At 39.7% G+C, this 18235-nt stretch overlaps 1 protein-coding gene across 1 annotated transcript in view; it reads left to right on the forward strand.

The window, feature by feature from the left end:
- Positions 1 to 18235, forward strand: part of BTBD9 (BTB domain containing 9) — a 471085-nt gene that overhangs the window by 345263 nt on the left and 107587 nt on the right. Inside the window, exon 8 of the mRNA XM_023212708.2 lies at positions 10205 to 10394. Within this exon, the coding sequence (XP_023068476.1) occupies positions 10205 to 10394 (190 nt within the window). The remainder of the gene's footprint in view (positions 1 to 10204; positions 10395 to 18235) is intronic.

Raw genomic sequence — 18235 nt, forward strand, 5'->3', positions numbered from 1 at the left:
TATTAAATCTGGTATGCTTACCTAAAATTTAAGAGAAGTAAAAGGATAAAAATGAAATATATATATGTAACTTCCAAACCAAATCAGTTGGGATAACTGGTGGGAGAAATGAAATAATCTACCCATTCGTTAGAAAACTGGAGCAGAATAGGCAGAAAGGTAAGGGAAACAGCAAAGAAAAAACATGTAAATAGAAAATAAAAGCGAGTTCACATAAATTAGTAATAACAATTAATGTGAGTCATATAAATCTGCCAGTTAAAAGACACACTGCCAGTTAAGGACAGTGAATCTTTTAAAAATCTGTTATATGTTATTTACAAGAAACCAGAAAAATAGAAAGTGACATGATACTAAAGAAATAGTAGACAATGTAAAGGTGTTATAGTTACTTGACATCAGACAACATAGACTTTAGGGCAAAAACATTATTAAGAATGAAGAAAAATAATACATAATGATGAAAGGTTCAAGCTACCAGGAAGATACAGTTTCTAAAATGATGTACATGATGATATGGTCTCAAAATACATAAAGCAAAAATCCACAGAATTGTGAGGAAAAACTGACAAATCTATAGTGATAGTCATGGCAGGAGATTTTTTTTTTTTTGAGATGGAGTCTCACTCTGTTGCCCAGGCTGGGGTGCAGTGGCGCAATTTCAGCTCATTGCAACCTCCGCCTCCCAGGTTCAAACGACTCTCCTGCCTTAGCCTCCTGAGTAGCTGGGATTACAGGTGCCCGCCACTATGCCTAGCTAATTCTTGTATTTGTAGTAGAGATGGGGTTTCACCATGTTAGCCAGGCAGGCTGCTGTCTAACTCCTGACCTTGTGATCCACCCACCTTGGCCTACCAAAGTGTTGGGATTACAGGCATGAGCCACCGTGCCCAGCCGCAGATTTTAACAAACGTCTCCCAGTAATCAATAAGCATATAAATATTTCAATAATACAATTGGGAAGTTTGATCTAATAAATATATATAGAATCATACATCCCCCAAATTAGAGAACATACATTCTTTTCAGGCACACATAAGACATTAATAAGGGCTAAGGGCTAGGCGTGGTGGCTCACGCCTGCAATCCCAGCACTTTGGGAGGCCGAGGCTGGCGGATCACAAGGTCAGGAGATCGAGACCATCCAAGCTAACATGGTGAAACCCCATCTCTACTAAAAATAATAAAAAATTAGCTGGGAGTGGTGGCAGGAGCCTGTAGTCCCAGCTACTCAGGAGGCTGAGGCAGGAGAATGGCGTGAACCCAGGAGGTGTAGGTTGCAGTGATCCGAGATCGCGCCATTGCACTCCAGCCTGGGCGACAGAGCGAGACTCTGTCTAAAAAAAAAAAGACATTAATAACAATTAGCCATGTACTAGATCACAAAGTAAATCTAAGATTTTACGAAGTCACATCAGACACACCACAGTTTTTTGTCCACATTGCAGTTTAATTAAATATCAGTAACAGAAAGATAACTTGAAAAACGATATTTAGAAAGTTGAAAACATACTTCTGAATAGTTCGTGGGTCAAAGGAAAAATGATAAAGGAAATTATAAAATATTTAGAAACGATTAACTTTTAAAATACTATATATCAGACAAACCCAAATTGAGGGACATTCTACACAATACCTGACTGGCACTCTTCAGAACACTAAATATCAAAACTTAATTATAAAGGTAAAACAGGAGTTAGAAGTAAAATATCATATTAGCTTTAAATACATTTTTTAGAAAAGAAAAAGATTAGTGAGTTAAACATTCATTTCAGGTAGTTAGGAAAAAATAGAATAAATCCAAAGGAGCAGGAGAAGGAAAATAATAAAGAGAAGGGAAGAATTTAGTAAAATAGGAAATAAAAGAATCAACAAAACCCAACATTGGTTCTTTAAGGGCACTAATAAAATAGACAAACCTGTATAGAACTGGACAAAAAAGAAGGGCAAGGTATAATAAACAACATTTTGAATGAAAAAGAGCTATACTGTGAAATAATGGATGCCAGTATGTTTGAAAACTTAAACAAAATGAAAAATTTTCCTGAAAGGGCCAAGAATATATGATAATGTAAAAGAAAAAAGAGAAGGAAAAGGAGGGGGAGGAGAGGAGCTAACTAAGATTTACAATTACTTTAAAATTATGGTAATTAAGATAGCATGGTAAAGGCACAAGGCTAGTCAAATCAACCAATGAAACAGAATACAGATCTTTTTTTGTTTTTGTGTTTTTGAGACAGAGTCTTGCTTTGTTGCCCAGGCTGGAGCGCAGTGGTGTGATCTCGGCCCACTGCAACCTTACCCTCCCGGATTCAAGCGATTCTCCTGCCTCAGCCTCCCAATAGCTGGGATTACAGGCATGCACCACCACACGCAGCTATTTTTTGCATTTGTAGTAGAGATGGGGTTTCACCATGTTTGCCAAGCTGGTCTCAAACTCCTGGCCTCAAGTGCTCCTCCTGCCTCTGCCTCCCAAAGAGCTGGGATTATTACAGGTGTGAGCCACCGTATCCAGTGTCAGAATACAGATCTTAAATGGAGATGCAAATATATACAAAAACTTCATATGTGACTAAAGTAACATAAATTAGTGGGGGAAAGGATGGGCTGTTCATTAAATGCTATTGGGGAAATTAGTCATATTTATAAATAAAAGATGAAAATCCCCATCTCACAGCATACTAAAAATAAATTCTGAATAAAGAACTAAACATAAAAAGAAAAAAATTGAGAACTTTTAGGAGAAAATTAGGAAAATATCTTTATGAATTTGGTGTAGGAAAGAACTTATAAACAAGAAAGGAGAAGTTTGCCAGATGTGGTGGTTCATGCCTATAACCCCAGCACTTTGGGAGGCTGAAGCAGGAGGATTGCTTGAGCCCAGGAGCTGAAGACCAGCCTGGGCAACAAAATGGGATCTTGTCTCTATAAAAAATTTAAATTAGCCAGGCATGGTGGCACCTGCCTATGGTCCCAGCTACTTGAGAGGCTGAGGCAGGAGGATTGCTTGAGCCTGGGAGTTCAAGGCTGTAGTGAACTGTGATCGTACCACTGCACTCCAGCCTAGATGACAGAATGAGACCGTGTCTCAACAACAACAATAATAATCAAATTTTTTTGAAAAGGGAAAAGCACAAATCATAAAAAGATTAAATGTTTCAACTCAATAAATTGACCTACAAAAGCCTGGCATCCTGAAAATCAATTAAAAAGATAATAGAAAAATAGGCAAAAGATAAAAATAGGCAGTTTACAGAAGAGAAATTGAGAATGATTCCAGAGGGAAAAAAATGTTTAACTTCACCTAACAAAAAAGTTAAAAACTAAAATCACATTGAGATCCCATTTCACACTCACCTGTCTGACGTTACCAGGAGTTGGTGAGGATGTGGAGCAATTAATTGAGAGTATAAAGGTGTTTTTTTTTTTTTTTGAAACAAAATTTTATTTTATTTTATGTTTATTATACTTTAAGTTCTGGGATACATGTACAGAACATGCAGATTTGTTACACAGGTATACACATGCCATGGTGGTTTGCTGCACCCATCAACCCATCATCTAACATTAGGTATTTCTCCTAATGCTATCCCTCCCCTAGACCCCCACCCCCTGACAGGCCCCAGTGTGTGATGTTTCCCTCCCTGTGTCCATGTGTTCTCATTGTTCAACTCCCACTTATGAGTAAGAACATGGGGGTTTGGTTTTCTGTTCTTGTGTTAGTTTGCTGAGAATGATGGTTTCCAGCTTCATCCATGTCCCTGCAAAGGACATGAACTCATCTTTTTTTATGGCTACATAGTATTCCGTGGTGTATATCTGCCACATTTTCTTTATCCAGTCTATCACTGATGGACATTTGGGTTGGTTCCAAGTCTTTGCTACTGTGAACATATGTGTGCATGTGTCTTTATAGTAGAGTGATTTGTAATCCTTTGGGTATATACCCAGTAATGGTATTGCTGGGTCAAATGGTATTTCTGGTTTTAGATCCTTGAGGAATTGCCGCACTGTCTTCCACAATGGTTGGACTAATTTACCCTCCCACCAACAGTGTAAAAGTGTTCCTATTTCTCCACATCCTCTCCAGCATCTGTTGTTTCCTGACTTTTTAATGATCATCATTCTAACTGGCATGAGATGGTATCTCGTTGTGGTTTTGATTTCCTTTTCTCTAATGGCCAGTGATGATGAGCTTTTTTTCATATGTTTATTGGCCACATACATGTCTTCTTTTGAGAAGTGTCTGTTCATATCCTTTGCCTGCTTTTTGATGGTTTTTTTTTTTTTCTTGTAAATTTGTTGAAGTTCCTTGTAGATTCTGAATATTAGCCCTTTGTCAGATGGATAGATTGCAAAAATTTTCTCCCATTCTGTAGGTTGCCTGTTCACTCTGATAATAGTTTCTTCTGCTGTGCATAAGCTCTTTAGTTTAATTAGATCCCATTTGTCAATTTTGGCTTTTGTTGCCATTGCTTTTCATGTTTTAGTCATGAAGTCTTTCCCCATGCCTATGTCCTGAATGGTACCGCCTAGGTTTTCTTCTAGAGTTTTTATGGTTTTAGGTCTTACATTTAAGACTTTAATCCATCTTGAGTTAATTTTTGTATAAAGTGTAAGGAAGGGGTTCAGTTTCAGTTTTCTGCATGTGGCTAGCCAGTTTTCCCAACACCATTTATTAAATAGGGAATCCTTTCCCCATTTCTTGTTTTTGTCAGGTTTGTCAAAGATCAGATGGTTGTAGATATGTGGCATTATTTCTGAGGCCTCTGTTCTGTTCCATTGGTCCATATATCTGTTTTGGTACCAGTACTATGCTGTTTTGGTTATTGTAGCTTTGTAGTATAGTTTGAAGTCAGGTAGCAATGATGCTCCAGCTTTATTCTTTTTGCTTAGGATTGTCTTGGTTATGCAGGCTCTTTTTTGGTTCCATATGAAATTTAAAGTAGGTTTTTCTAATTCTGTGAAGAAATTCAATGGTAGCTTGATGGGGATAGCATTGAATCTATAAATTACTTTGGGCAGTATGGCCATTTTCACGACACTGATTTTTCCTCTCCATGAAAAACAAATGGAATGTTTTTCCATTTGTTTGTGTCCTCTTTTATTTCCTTGAGCAGTGGAGAAATTCACTCAAAACTGCCCAACAACATGGAAACTGAACAACTGCTCCTGAATGACTACTGGGTAAATAATGTAATTAAGGCAGAAATAAATAAGTTCTTTGAAAACAATAAGAACAAAGACACAACATACCAGAATCTCTGGAACATAGCTAAAGCAGTGTTTAGAGGGAAGTTCATAACACTAAATGCCCACCGGAGAAAGCAGGAAAGATCTAAAATCGACACCCTAACATCACAATTAAAAGTGCTAGAGAAGCAAAAGCAAACAAATTCAAAAACTAGCAGAAGACAAGAAATAAGTAAGATGAGAGCAGAACTAAAGGAGAGAGAGACACGAAAAACCCTTCAAAAAATCAATGAATCCAGGAGCTGGTTTTTGAGAAGATTAACAAAATAGATAGACCACTAGCCAGACTAATAAAGAAGAAAAGAGAGAAGAATCAAATAGACACAATAAAAAAAAAATGATAAAGGGGATATCACCGCTAATCCCACAGAAATACAAACTACCATCAGACAATACTATAAACACCTCTAAGCAAATAAACTAGAAAACCTAGAAGAAATGGATAAATTCCTGGACACATACACCCTCCCAAGACTAAATCAGGAAGAAGTCAAATCCCTGAATAGACCAATAACAAATTCTGAAATTGAGGCAGTAATTAATAGCTTACCAACCAAAAAAAAAAAAAAAAAAAAAGCCCAGGACCAAAAGAATTCACAGCCAAATTCTACCAGAGGTACAAAGAGGAGCTGGTACCATTCCTTCTGAAACTATTCCAAACAATAGGAAAAGAGGGACTCCTCTGTAACTCATTTTACGAGGCCAGCATCATCCTGATACCAAAACCTGGCAGAGACACAACAAAAAAAGAAAATTTCAACCAGGCGTGGTGGCTCATGCCTGTAATTCCAGCACTTTGGGAGGCTGAGGCGGGTGGATCACCTGAGGAATTTGAGACCAACCTGACCAACAAGGTGAAACCCCATCTCTACTAAAAATACAAAAAAATTAGCCGGGCGTGGTGGCGGGCACCTGTAATCCCAGCTACTTGGGAGGCTGAGGCAGGAGAATTGCTTGAGCCGGGCAGGTGGAGGCTGCAGTGAGCTGAGATCTCGCCACTGCACTCCAGCCTGGGCAACAAGAGCGAAACTTCATCTCAAAAAAAAAAAAAAAAAAGAAAGAAAGAAAAATAAATTTTAGGCCAATATTCCTGATGAACATCTACACAAAAATCCTCAATAAAATACTGGCAAACCAAATCCAGCAGCACATCAAAAAGCTTATCCACCACGATCAAATCAGCTTCATCCCCAGGATGCAAGGCTGGTTCAGCATACGCAAATCAATAAGCGTAATCCATCACAGAAACAGAGCCGATGACAAAACCATATGATTATCTCAGTAGATGCAGAAAAGGCCTTGGATAAAATTCAACACCCCTTCACGCTAAAAACTCTCGGTAAACTAGGTATTGATGGAACGTATCTCAAAATAATAAGAGCTATTTATGACAAACCCACAGCCAATATCATACTGAATGGGCAAAAGCTGGAAGCATTACCTTTGAAGACCAGCACAAGACAAGGATGCCTTCTTACCACTCGTATTCAACATAGTGTTGGAAGCCCTGGCCAGGGCAGTCAGGCAAGAGAAGGAAATAAAGGGTATTCAAATAAGAAGAGAGGAAGTCAAAGTCAAATTGTCTCTGTTTGCAGATGACATGATTGTATATTTAGAAAACCCTGTCATCTCAGCCCAAAATCTCCTTAAACTGATAAGCAACTTCAGCAAAGTCTCAGGATACAAAATCAATGTGCAAAAATCACAAGCGTTTCTATACACCAATAATGGAGAACCAAATCGTGAGTGAACTCCCATTCACAATTGCTTCAAAGAGAATAAAATACCTAGGAATCCAACTTACAAGGGATGTGAAGGGCCTCTTCAAGGAGAGAGTATAAAGTTTTACAACCACTTTGGTGAATAATTTGGCAATATCTAGGCAAGTTGAAGTTAACTCATAGTCATGAGTATAATTCCACTTCCACATACATAGAAATCTTAAGTATTCCTTTAAGAAACTCTTACCCGGAATATAAGAAGACATCTTTGTAATGGCAAAGAAAACAATGGTAACAATCTAAATGTCCCTCAGCAAGAGAATAGATATATAACTCTTAGAATATTCATACACTGAAATACTTTATGTACTTGAAACAGATGACCAGATGTACCTGTCCGTTGACTGCTCTTTCATCCAGGCTTAATGTTTGTGGTAGACATTAAATGTCGTTCACCAAATACCCCATTTTTTCTCCCTGGAGCTTTTCCCAGGCACACAGCAGGGTTGTGCTTTCTAGTCCCCTCTGAAGTTAGGTAAGGCCATATGACTTGTCTTAGACAATGAAATATGTGCAAAGTGACATGTATTACTTTTGGGGAAGAGTTTTAAGAGCCTGTGCCCAGCTTACTCTCTTCCCACTGTGGCTGTGATTTGGGAAGCACATGTCAATATGAAGCCTCTGTCACTGGGATTCCAGAGGGATACAATGAGCAGAACCTCCTGGCTGATTGTTGTTGAATACATAGGGTGAGTGAAAAAATAAATGTGTGCTGTGTTAAGCCACTGAGAGAGTAGGGGCCTGTAAGTTGCTGCAGCATAACCTGTCTACAGTGTTATGTCTCCGCTCAATTTACTGTACATCTTATACCACTTCCTTTCGTTCTCTCTTTGAAATCAAAGAATACTGCCCTTTTTCCAGGAGATAGAAGTGCCATAACTTACCTTCTAAATATAGTCCACTTCTGTTTCTTTCCAAAGTCACAGGGAGCTTCTCTCTGAGCTCTTTCTCTGCCAGGAAACTGTCCTTACAGGTAATTTCACCAGTGTTTTTGCTTGTTGCCTTGGAATTAAGCTTCATAATCAAGGAATTCATCACCAAAAAAATTCATCCTCTCTCCCTCCTCTCCCTTCCTTTCTTCTCTGTGGGTGGCTTTACTCAGCTACAGACAGCAAAGCAATTAGTGAAGGCATACGAGATGAGGGCTTAAGTACAAACATGTCCAACTTTGGAAAATAAATGAGTTGCATAGAAGATATATGTAAAATTACTTTTTTCTTTTCCAGCCTACTTTTAAATTATCTGATGTAAGCTACAAACCTTGAATGTAAGTAGGTTTTGGTTAAATAGCTTAAATGTCTGAAGAAAATTATAGGTTTTTATTTTAAATGCACAGAAAAGGTCCCAGGGGACTTAAAAGGCCCTTACCTTTTATTCTCTTCTCAGTGTTTAGAGAATTTATATCATAGTGAGCATCCATCATTTTGAGGAAGTTCTTGACTTTTATAAATGAGCAGCTTGATGTAGACTTGAGTTATAGAGAGAGACTCAAAACCAGAACAGCTGGGTTTTTAAGATGCAGCAGTTCATGAACAATGGGAAGATCTTATATGTTGCAATGCACAGAATAGTAGACAAAAAAAGAAATGAATCATGGCTGAGGGCAACTGTATATTCTGAAATGGGTTTGGTACCAGGTCCTGAATCACTTTCCTATTATGTGAGTTTCAAAATTCTGAATTTAACATGTTTCTTTAAACAGACTTTCAGAATAATCGATAAAATATCTGCAGCTTAGAAACTACTAATAAAAGAAATACCTATGTACCTACCAGCTAGCTTAAGATATAGAATAAAACCAGTATTTATTAGACATAAAATCATTTAAAATGTTTTTGCTTTTTTTTTTTTTTTTTTGAGGGAGTCTCACTGTGTTATTAAGGCGGTAGTACAGTGACATGATCTCAGCTCACTGCAACCATTCCCTCCCAGGCCCAAGCAATCCTCCCACCCCAGTAGGCCGAGTTGCTGGGACCTCAGACGTGTGCCACCATGCCTGGCTAATTCTTTGTATTTTTGGTAGAGATGGGGTTTCACCACATTGTCCTGGCTAGTCTTGAACTCCTGAACTCAAGCAGTCTGCCCTCCTGAGCCTCCCAAAGTGCTGGGATTGTAGGCATGAGCCACTGTACCTGACCCAATTAATATTTAGACCTTTTGGTGCGGGGTGGGAGGGGGAACCTTCCAAAATTTCACCTTCCTTCTTCCCAAGCTATTTTTAATTTTCTTTTGTTATTTTTTTTTATTTTTTTTTTTTTTGAGACCAAGTCTCACTCTGTTGCCAGGCTGGAGTGCAATGGCACAATCTCTGCTCACTGCAACCTCTGCCTCCCAGCCGGGTTCAAGTAATTCTCCTGCCTCAGCCTGCCGAGTAGCTGGGACTACAGGCGTGTGCTGCCACGCCCAGCTAATTTTTGTATTTTTAGTAGATACGGGGATTCACCATGTTAGCCAGTATGGTCTCGATCTCTTGAGCTCGTGATCCGCCTGCCAAAGTGCTGGGATTACAGGCGTGAGCCACCGTGCCCGGCCACTATTTTTAATTTTCTGTATTAGTTTCCTAGATTCCGTTTTTAGTTTTGCATTTATGTATATAGCTCTAAACAAAGTATGTTTTAGTTTTGACTTTGTTGAAAACTTTGTGTAAATGAATACATAGCCTGTATTTTTCTATGCCTTGCTTTTTCTTTTTTTCTTTTTTTGGAGACAAGTCTTGCTGTGTCACCCAGCCTAGAGTGCAGTGATGCGATCTTGGCTTACTGCAACCTGTGCCTCCCAGGTTCAAGCGATTCTCCTGCCTCAGCCTCCCAAGTAGCTGGGACTATAGGCACACGCCACCACACCTGGCTAATTTTTTTTATTTTAGCAGAGATGGGTTTGCACTATGTTGGCTGGTCTCAAACTCTTGACCTCAAGTGATCTGCCCACCTCAGCCTCCCAAAGTGCTGGGATTACAGGTGCAAGCCACCATGCCCACTGGGCTTAACTTTTTTTTTTTTAAAGCTACTTGGCATGGAAAATGTATTAATACCTGAAGATAATCCAAATGTTCTAATTTTTCTTTTATCATTGATTTGAGATAGCAATTAATTAATTTTGTTCTGAGCACACTATCGAGATATTTTTGGCTTCTCTTATCCTGATGCCAAATCTTGTTTTTGGATTCACAGTTCCCATGGAGAATGTTGCAACAATTGCTGATTGTGCCAGCGTGATTGAAGGAGTCAGTCGGAGCCGAAATGCCTTGCTGAATGGGGACACTAAGAATTATGATTGGGATTCTGGCTACACATGTCACCAGCTAGGAAGTGGTGCGATTGTGGTTCAACTAGCACAGCCATACATGATTGGGTCAATACGGTAAGAAGATTCCTCCTCATTCATAAGTTTTAAAATGGAAGATACACATATAGATCGTATTTTGGTAAAATGATAATCCTAATAACTTCAGTGAAGACATTTTACTGTTCTTTCTCTAAATATCAAGAAAGGAGTGGGAGCCGAAGGAAGGGACAACAAGATATAGCGTGCTTGTTTGGATTTTCCGCTGGGGCAGTACACTGAAGTTAGACTCATGGAAGAACTAGACAGGAGGCTTCTCCCTGGGTGACTTATGTCCTTCTCCAGTCTCAATTTGTATTGGTTAGAGACTTATAGGATAATGTCAAGATAGTTGTATAGAATGAAAAAATCATTTTCAACTTTAATGAATTACATATGAACCAAATAGATCTGAATTTGAGATCTGGTTCTGAACAATCTTAGTGATCTTTGTGCCTGGGCTTTTTGTTGTTCCTTTTTGTTTTGAGAAGGGAACTTTAACCTTGCCTGCTTTATAGGATTATATAATTTTTAAACGTGAGACTGGTGATATCCCTCAGAGGATATACAGTCATGCATTGCTTAATGGCAGAGATACATTGTAAGAAATGCACTGTCAGCCAGTTTTGTCATTGTGGAAACATCATAGAGTGTCCTTATGCAAACCTAGATGGCATATAGCCTACCACACATCTAGACTAGATGATATATCCTGTTGCTCCTAGGCTACAAATCTGTACAGCATGTGACTGTACTGAAGACTGTGGGCAATTGTAACACAGTGGTAAGTATTTGTGTATCTGAACATGTCTAAACATAGAAAAGGTACAATAAAAATATAATATACAAGATAAAAAATGGTGGCTGGGCACGATGCCTCATGCCTGTAATCTCAGCACTTTGGGAGGCAGAGGTGGGCAGATCGCTTGAAAGCTCAGGAGTTTGAGACCAGCCTGGGCAACATTACAAGATCTCATCTCAATTAAAAAAAAAAAAAAAGAAGAAGATAAAAAATGGTACACCTGTGTAGGGCACTTACCATGAATGGAGCTTGCAGGACAAGAAGTTGCTCTGGGTGAGTCAGTTGGTGAGTGATGGGTGAATGTGAAGGCCTAGGACATTACTGTAGACTTGAAAACATTGTACACTTAGGCTACTACGTGTGTGTGTGTGTGTGTGTGTGTGTGTGTGTGTGTGTGTGTATATATATATATATTTTTTTTTTTAGATGGCGTCACACTCTTGTCACCCAGGCTGGAGTGCAGTGGTGTGATCTTGGCTCACTGCAACCTCTGCCTCCCAGGTTCAAGCCATTCTCTTGCCTCAGCCTCCCAAGTAGCTGGGATTATAGGTGCCTGTCACCACAGCTGGCTAAGTTTTGTATTTTTAGTAGAGACGGGGTTTCATCATGTTGGCCAGGCTGATCTGGAACTCCTGACCTCAAGTGATCGGCCTGCCTCGGCCTCCCAAAGTGCTGGGATTACAGGTATGAGCCACGGCGCCCAGCCAACACTGAATTTTTTAACTAAAGTAATAGGGCTATGACATTATGGTGTCACTAGGTGATAAGAATTTTTCAGCTCCATTATATCTTATGAGACAATCATAAATGCAGTTCGTCCTTGACTGAAACATCTCGTGATGCAGTGCATGACTATACTTTTAGTTCAAGATTGCCATCTGGGTCTTAAGTAAGCTGCTTTTTCTTTTCTCTTCTTTTATTTTTTTTAACATTCTAAGAAGATCTCCGAAGGGCTAATGAAAACATATAATGTTTATATATTTATGTATGTGTGTATGTGTATGTGTATGTGTATTTGTATGTGTATGTATGCGTATATGTATATGTATATCTTAGCCCTCCTGGAGTAAAGGTGTTGGCAAGACATGACTGCCTTTCCCCCATAATGTTCCACCACATATGCTTTGTTGTTTCCTGTTCTCATTTTAAAGTCAGTATGTATAAAGAAAGAAATAGCACAACAAATAAGGTGCTAAGATTCTAATAAGCAAAGGTTTATTGACATTTAGGCTAATAGCCACAGAAGTTGATGCTGCTTGCTGGTTTCCCAGGGCACCCTAAGGAGTTGATGCTGGGTTTCTTGGAGAATTCAGACTGTGGATTCTTCATTTAAATTGTTGACCCTTTTTTATAAAGGGCCACATTACAGGCTGAGTAACATAGGCAACAAATCACAGATAGAGAAGACTCGAGTTTGTACCACAGGCCAGATCAGCTTACTTTGTGCTTGGGAAGGGAAAGAGACAAGCCACATCAGCTACATGTACAAATAAACTTCCGTCGAATAGCAAATAACACCCCACCTTCCTTTCTCTCATCTGTATGCATTAACTAAAGTACTCGTAAACCATCTATTTAATAAGCTATTCTAGAATTTTTGTTAAAGATGATGTGAAACTTACCTCTGTATTTTCCATTACAATCTATCCCTTTTTACTTTAAAAATCTGGAAAACAGTTGTCTTTCTTTTGTCTTCTGGCACTCCTGATAGCCTCCACAATTTCTTGAAGATTACCAATCGTGTCTCTGAGATTACATCTGCAATTTCTTTCAGCAGGCTCAGGGTATAACTCATCTGAGTCAGGAGACTTGAAATCATTTAAATTGACTAGATACTCTCTTTCACTTCACCTATTTGGGACTTCAATTTTCTCTTTATTATGTTTGTTCTGACATTTCTAATTTGAAGACCAGTCTCCTTGCCAATGAAGATTGAAGCAAACAGGAAGTTTAGTAGCTCTGCCCACTCTCTTTTAATGTTCTCCGTTTTCCATTTGCTTACCTGGTACCCCACACTTCCCTCTCCACCACCACCACCATCTAACAGTGTTCTATGCACATCTCAAACCAAGATGTCTAAAACGGAATTCCATTATCCTTCCCTCCCTGGTCAAGTCACGTTATGTCAGGATTCCCCATCTCATTCAGTGGCACCATCCATTTGTCCCTTACTTGAGCCAAAAACTTGTGAATCTTTCTGATTTCCTTCCTCTCCTTCACCCTGCTCTCTCATCCAGTCAGACATAAAGTTCTGTCAGTATGGCCTAAACATCTCACAAATCCTTGCCCTCTTCTGTGTCCCACCACATCACCATAGTTGCACAATATTTGTTTCACTTTTCTACCCAATCTTCCAGACCTCCACTGGGCCCCCCACTTCCCCACCCACAGCCATCCCTCCCACACATCCTTCTCTCAGAGGATTCATGGTTAATACTTGCCTTCAGGAGAAAGTTCAGACTAAGGCATTTTAAGAACTATCTGACTTACCTCTGTCTGTACAGCCTTGTGTCCTGTGTCTGCACCCCTTCCCGCCCTCCCCAACCCTGTGCTACTCTGGACTCTGTCGCAGCCTATCCAGTGATTAAAAGCATTGCACATGGGTCCTGCCCTCTCTTACCCTCTTACCTCCAGTTCTTTGATCGTGCCGACATCATTGTTTGCATCTCTCACTACCTTCTCATTACCTCCTTTTTTCCCTGGCTCTTTTTTTTTATTCCCCCTTTTGGGCTCCACTCCTTTGGGAATTCTTTGCTAACCATCCATTATCTCCTGAACTTATTGATAGATCCCTCTTCAGTAATCACATATATTTTGTATACAATTTCTTTTGGAGCATTTGTAATGTAAATGTTCACTTGCTGCCTCCTCCCAGCCATACCTGATACATAAAAGCCTGTGGCAACTCAGAATATGCTTCCCTTGAAAGATTCAGTGTACTGATGAGGTAGTCTATCAAGAAAGAAGGGGAAGCTGTGGGGGGTACAGTAGGAAATCTAGAATCTTAAATCTAGTGTGGACTGCATGAGGTTGTTATCAGGGTGACAACTCAGAGAGACAAACAGGCTCTTCATGTGGCAAGGCCACCTTGGCCTCTAGCTCTACCCAAAGAATCAGAGATGTTGAATCTGACTCCAGAAAAGACTGTCACTGGGGTCTAAGGCAAGAGAGAATAGTGCCCATTTGGGTTTTTTTTTTTAATGTGGAATGAAAGTGGTTCTCCAAAACAATTTTTCTTTTCCTGACTCAGAGCGGGGATGATGAGCATGAACACACCAAAGGCAGAATTGTGTATCTCAGCACAGTATGAAGCCTCCAACTTCCTTAAGCCTGCTTTTTTTTTTTTCCCCCAGTAAAAAAAAATCCATGTAATTGAAGCTCTGTATAACTGGCTGAGCCTTCAAAGAGACACGTCTCTGTGAAACTAATGTTATGTTGTCAGGAACTGCATTTGCCTCTTCTGTGACATTATTAAGAGGAAAAGGAGAGAGATTTATTAGCCACCAATGCTTGTGGACAATGCTGGAGATCTTGGCAGGCTGCAGTTAGCGACAGTTGATGTGGCCAGATAGACATTTATTGACAGGAAACTAGATGAGTGGTACCCCTTCGTAGGGATGAGTAATCGACCAATGACAGGTTGATTAGTCAGTGACATTTGACCCACAGCTTCTATTGCTTGTGATGACTGACTTGCTTTCCTAGACATTGTATCTGAAGAAACCCAGTGATTCTGAATCAACCCCAGAGGGAGAGTATTACAGAGCCCAGTGACTTAACAGTTTCCCTATCTAGGAGGGAGGAGATCTGGAAATCCTGGAAACCCTCTCTTACCCTGGCTGAGGGGGGGCACAATCAATGATATATTGGTTTTAAATATTCAGGTTCCTTTATATTTGGTGACTACAAAGGCAACGATCTCAAACATGATGGTGTGATCATGGCTCATTGCAGCCTTGACCTCCTGGACTCAAGCAGTCCTCCCACTTCAGCCTCTTGAGCAGCTGGAACCACAGGCATGCACCTCCACACCTGACTGGTTTATAAATTTTTTTTGTAGAGACAAAGTCTTGCTTTGTTGCCTAGGCTGGTCTTGAATTCATGGGCTCAAGTGATCCTACTGACTTAGCCTCCCAAAGTGCTGGGATTACAGGCATGAGCCCCTGCACCTGACCAAACATGAATTATCTTGGTCACTGCATTTGCTATTGCTAAGTGAAGGACGTAATTGCTTTGTGAATAAGGATTTCTTTTATTTGGCTGTTTTCATCCCCAGGAGCCATTTCTTCCTTTTCTGAGAGTTTACCCTGTAGTTGGGTAGGCAAGTAGAGCCTTCTTTCTTGACAGAAAATGTTTGGACCTAACTAAGCATGGTCAGTGGCTGTCTAATCCTTTTAGTGAGTCAGATACCAATACCCTGTGGTATACTAGAGAGGGTGGACTCCACACATGATCTCTGACCCTCTCGCTATACCAGCATTTTCGTTGATTCATTCAACAAAAATTACTAAGCCTCTTACTATGTGCTAGGCACTATCGTAGGCACTGGGGATACAGCACTGAATAAACAAAATAAACATTGGTGCCCCCATGGAACTGACATTCTAGTGGGGTTGAGGGGAGATAATAAACAAATGCTATTTGTAAGATGGCTGATATTTAGAAGTGCTGTGGGGAAATCTGGAGGAAAAACCAGGTTGGAGACGCAGTCCAGTTTTAGATTGGGTGGTCAGGAAGGCCTCACTGAGAAGGGTGAAGTGTGAGCAGATCTCGAAGGATGGGAGAGTAAGCCCTCTGGGGATGAGCATCACAGGCAGTGCCAAGCCCTGGAGTGGAGCTTGCCTGGCAGGCCACAGGAGCAGCTAGGAGGCCAGTGTGGCTGGAGCAGGAGGGAGGGAAGAGTACTGCCAGCCGGGTGATAGCTTTGAGAGGTGACAGCCTGAGATGTTTCCATCCCCCCCACCACCACCCCCGTTTCAGTGTTTCTTCAGCGCCATCAGAGCAGAGGAGGGGCAGGGATGGGGAGGCCCTCATAAAGCCACTTTCTCTGCTCCTGACCTTCCTTGACCCAGTCTGCTCCTAGAAAAGTAGCAGCAGGAGGTGCCCTAACTTTTACCATTTCACAGGAAGCTCTCTCATCTCTTGAATTTCTTTCTCATTCCCAACGTAGCACAACTGGGAAATAAAGGAGTTTGTCCTTGGTGTTGCTAGGTTTACAAGCACAGCAAAAGTTACTCATTTTATTTCCAAGAAAAGAGAGAGAAATTACCTGAAATGTGCCTTAAAAGTGGATAATTGAGTAGTAATTATATCCTTTTCATGCCATTTTAAAAACATTAAAATTTAAATAACAGGAAATCTTCAGAGGCTTGACCACATAAAAAGACCAGAGTCGAGTCATAATAACTAACCAAATCCACCTAATGTCTTAGTTTATAGTTCCTCTGTCGCCTTAGTTTAGGACTTATCTTTCTACTTGCTAATTGTGATATCCTTTTTAGTGTTTTCAGGCTAGTATGAGAACTCAAATATGCTATGCAGTAAGTATACCTATCATCCAGTCTTTTCCAGCTAATGACAGCACTTTGTTGAAACCCAAATTTATATAATTATAAGACAGTCAATTAAATTAACAATTTTTACATTGACTTGAATGATGTTTTTGCACTTGACATGTGCAATAGTGTAAGTGAAATACCCAAAATCTTTTAAATAACAAACCTAATAGTAAGTACATAGGCTGTCAAAAGATAAGACTGTGTAGATAGATGCAGCTAAATAAACCCATTGTCTCTCTGGGTATTATGAGTATTAAGAAGTTAATGACACAAAAATATTTGGAGTTCTTCAATTTGAAAATGTTATATAAATGCAGTATGTTAGGACAAAAGATGTCTATCCCAAAGTAGGTTCTTGATGGGTATCCATAATCTCTTCAGTCTGTGGGGTGACGCTCTTTTTGTTTTGCAGAAGGAAAAAACAATTCTACCACTTTAAAAAGTTAATCTGGCACATAATGTCTGAACCACAAATCAGTTTATGCCTTGTAGTTATTAAGTAGATAAAAAGAAGTAATAGCGAATTTATCCTAAAAAAAAAAAAAAAAAAAAATAGGAATTACATATGCCACTGTGGTCTTTATTCATCTGGTATATTTTTCTTTCTCTGTGAACTGTCAAGCCCATGCCGAGTTCAATTGTCCTTTCACATTGTGTGGCTACAACCAACTCTAGATTATCTATTCAGTTTGTAAATTACCGTGACCTCCTTTAGACTGCTATTTTTTCTTCTTCCTGCTGCTTACCACCCTGCCTAACTGTTGCTCATCCACTTCCCTCCAGAAGGATAAGCACAGAAAAGAAAAAGGAGAGGAACTGCAAAAAATGCCATTTTTTTCCTACTTAATAGCCAAATGAAGGCTTAGTCGATAAGGGTGGGTAGAGGAATTGGGGCTAATGACTCAAATAATGTTTTGTAATTATTTGAGTATTTTCTACATCTGTGCTGCCCTCAATCTCTAGTAGGACCACGGATAATCTTATGTTGAAGATAGTGATTTTTTTAATATTGTGATGGGCTTGAGTCTTTGCAGCAGTTTCCAAATGCGTAGTATGGTTCTCTGTGCTGTGAGTACTCAATAAACACTCATTGACTAAACTGACAACATAGATGCTAGTGCAACTAAAGGGAGTTCTATCTATCAACTAAATTGGACATCATATTTGCTCAGTGTGTCTCATCTAAGTGTATGTGAGGAAACTGCTAAAGATCTGGCATCTCCAGCAAATGACTGAGATTGAGCTCTGGAGTTAGGCTCTGACATTAGCACAGGCGATGACATTAGCACAGGTAAGAATGCTTGCCTCACTTGTTCCATGCCGCTTCCATTTCATTCTGTCTGAGTACTGCACAGGCAAGCAGTACATCTATTTACATTAAGACAGCCTTCTTTGCAACCTAGAGAGCTAGAAATTTCCTTTTTATAGTCTGAAGAATACAGCAAACATCTAAATATATGACTCTTCTGGCTTGGATTAAGATTGCCTATCATTCTAGTCAAAATTGGAAAGATATTTTA

This window comes from Piliocolobus tephrosceles, chromosome 5 (assembly GCF_002776525.5).
Source record: "Piliocolobus tephrosceles isolate RC106 chromosome 5, ASM277652v3, whole genome shotgun sequence".
NCBI classification, from domain to species: Eukaryota; Metazoa; Chordata; class Mammalia; order Primates; family Cercopithecidae; genus Piliocolobus; species Piliocolobus tephrosceles.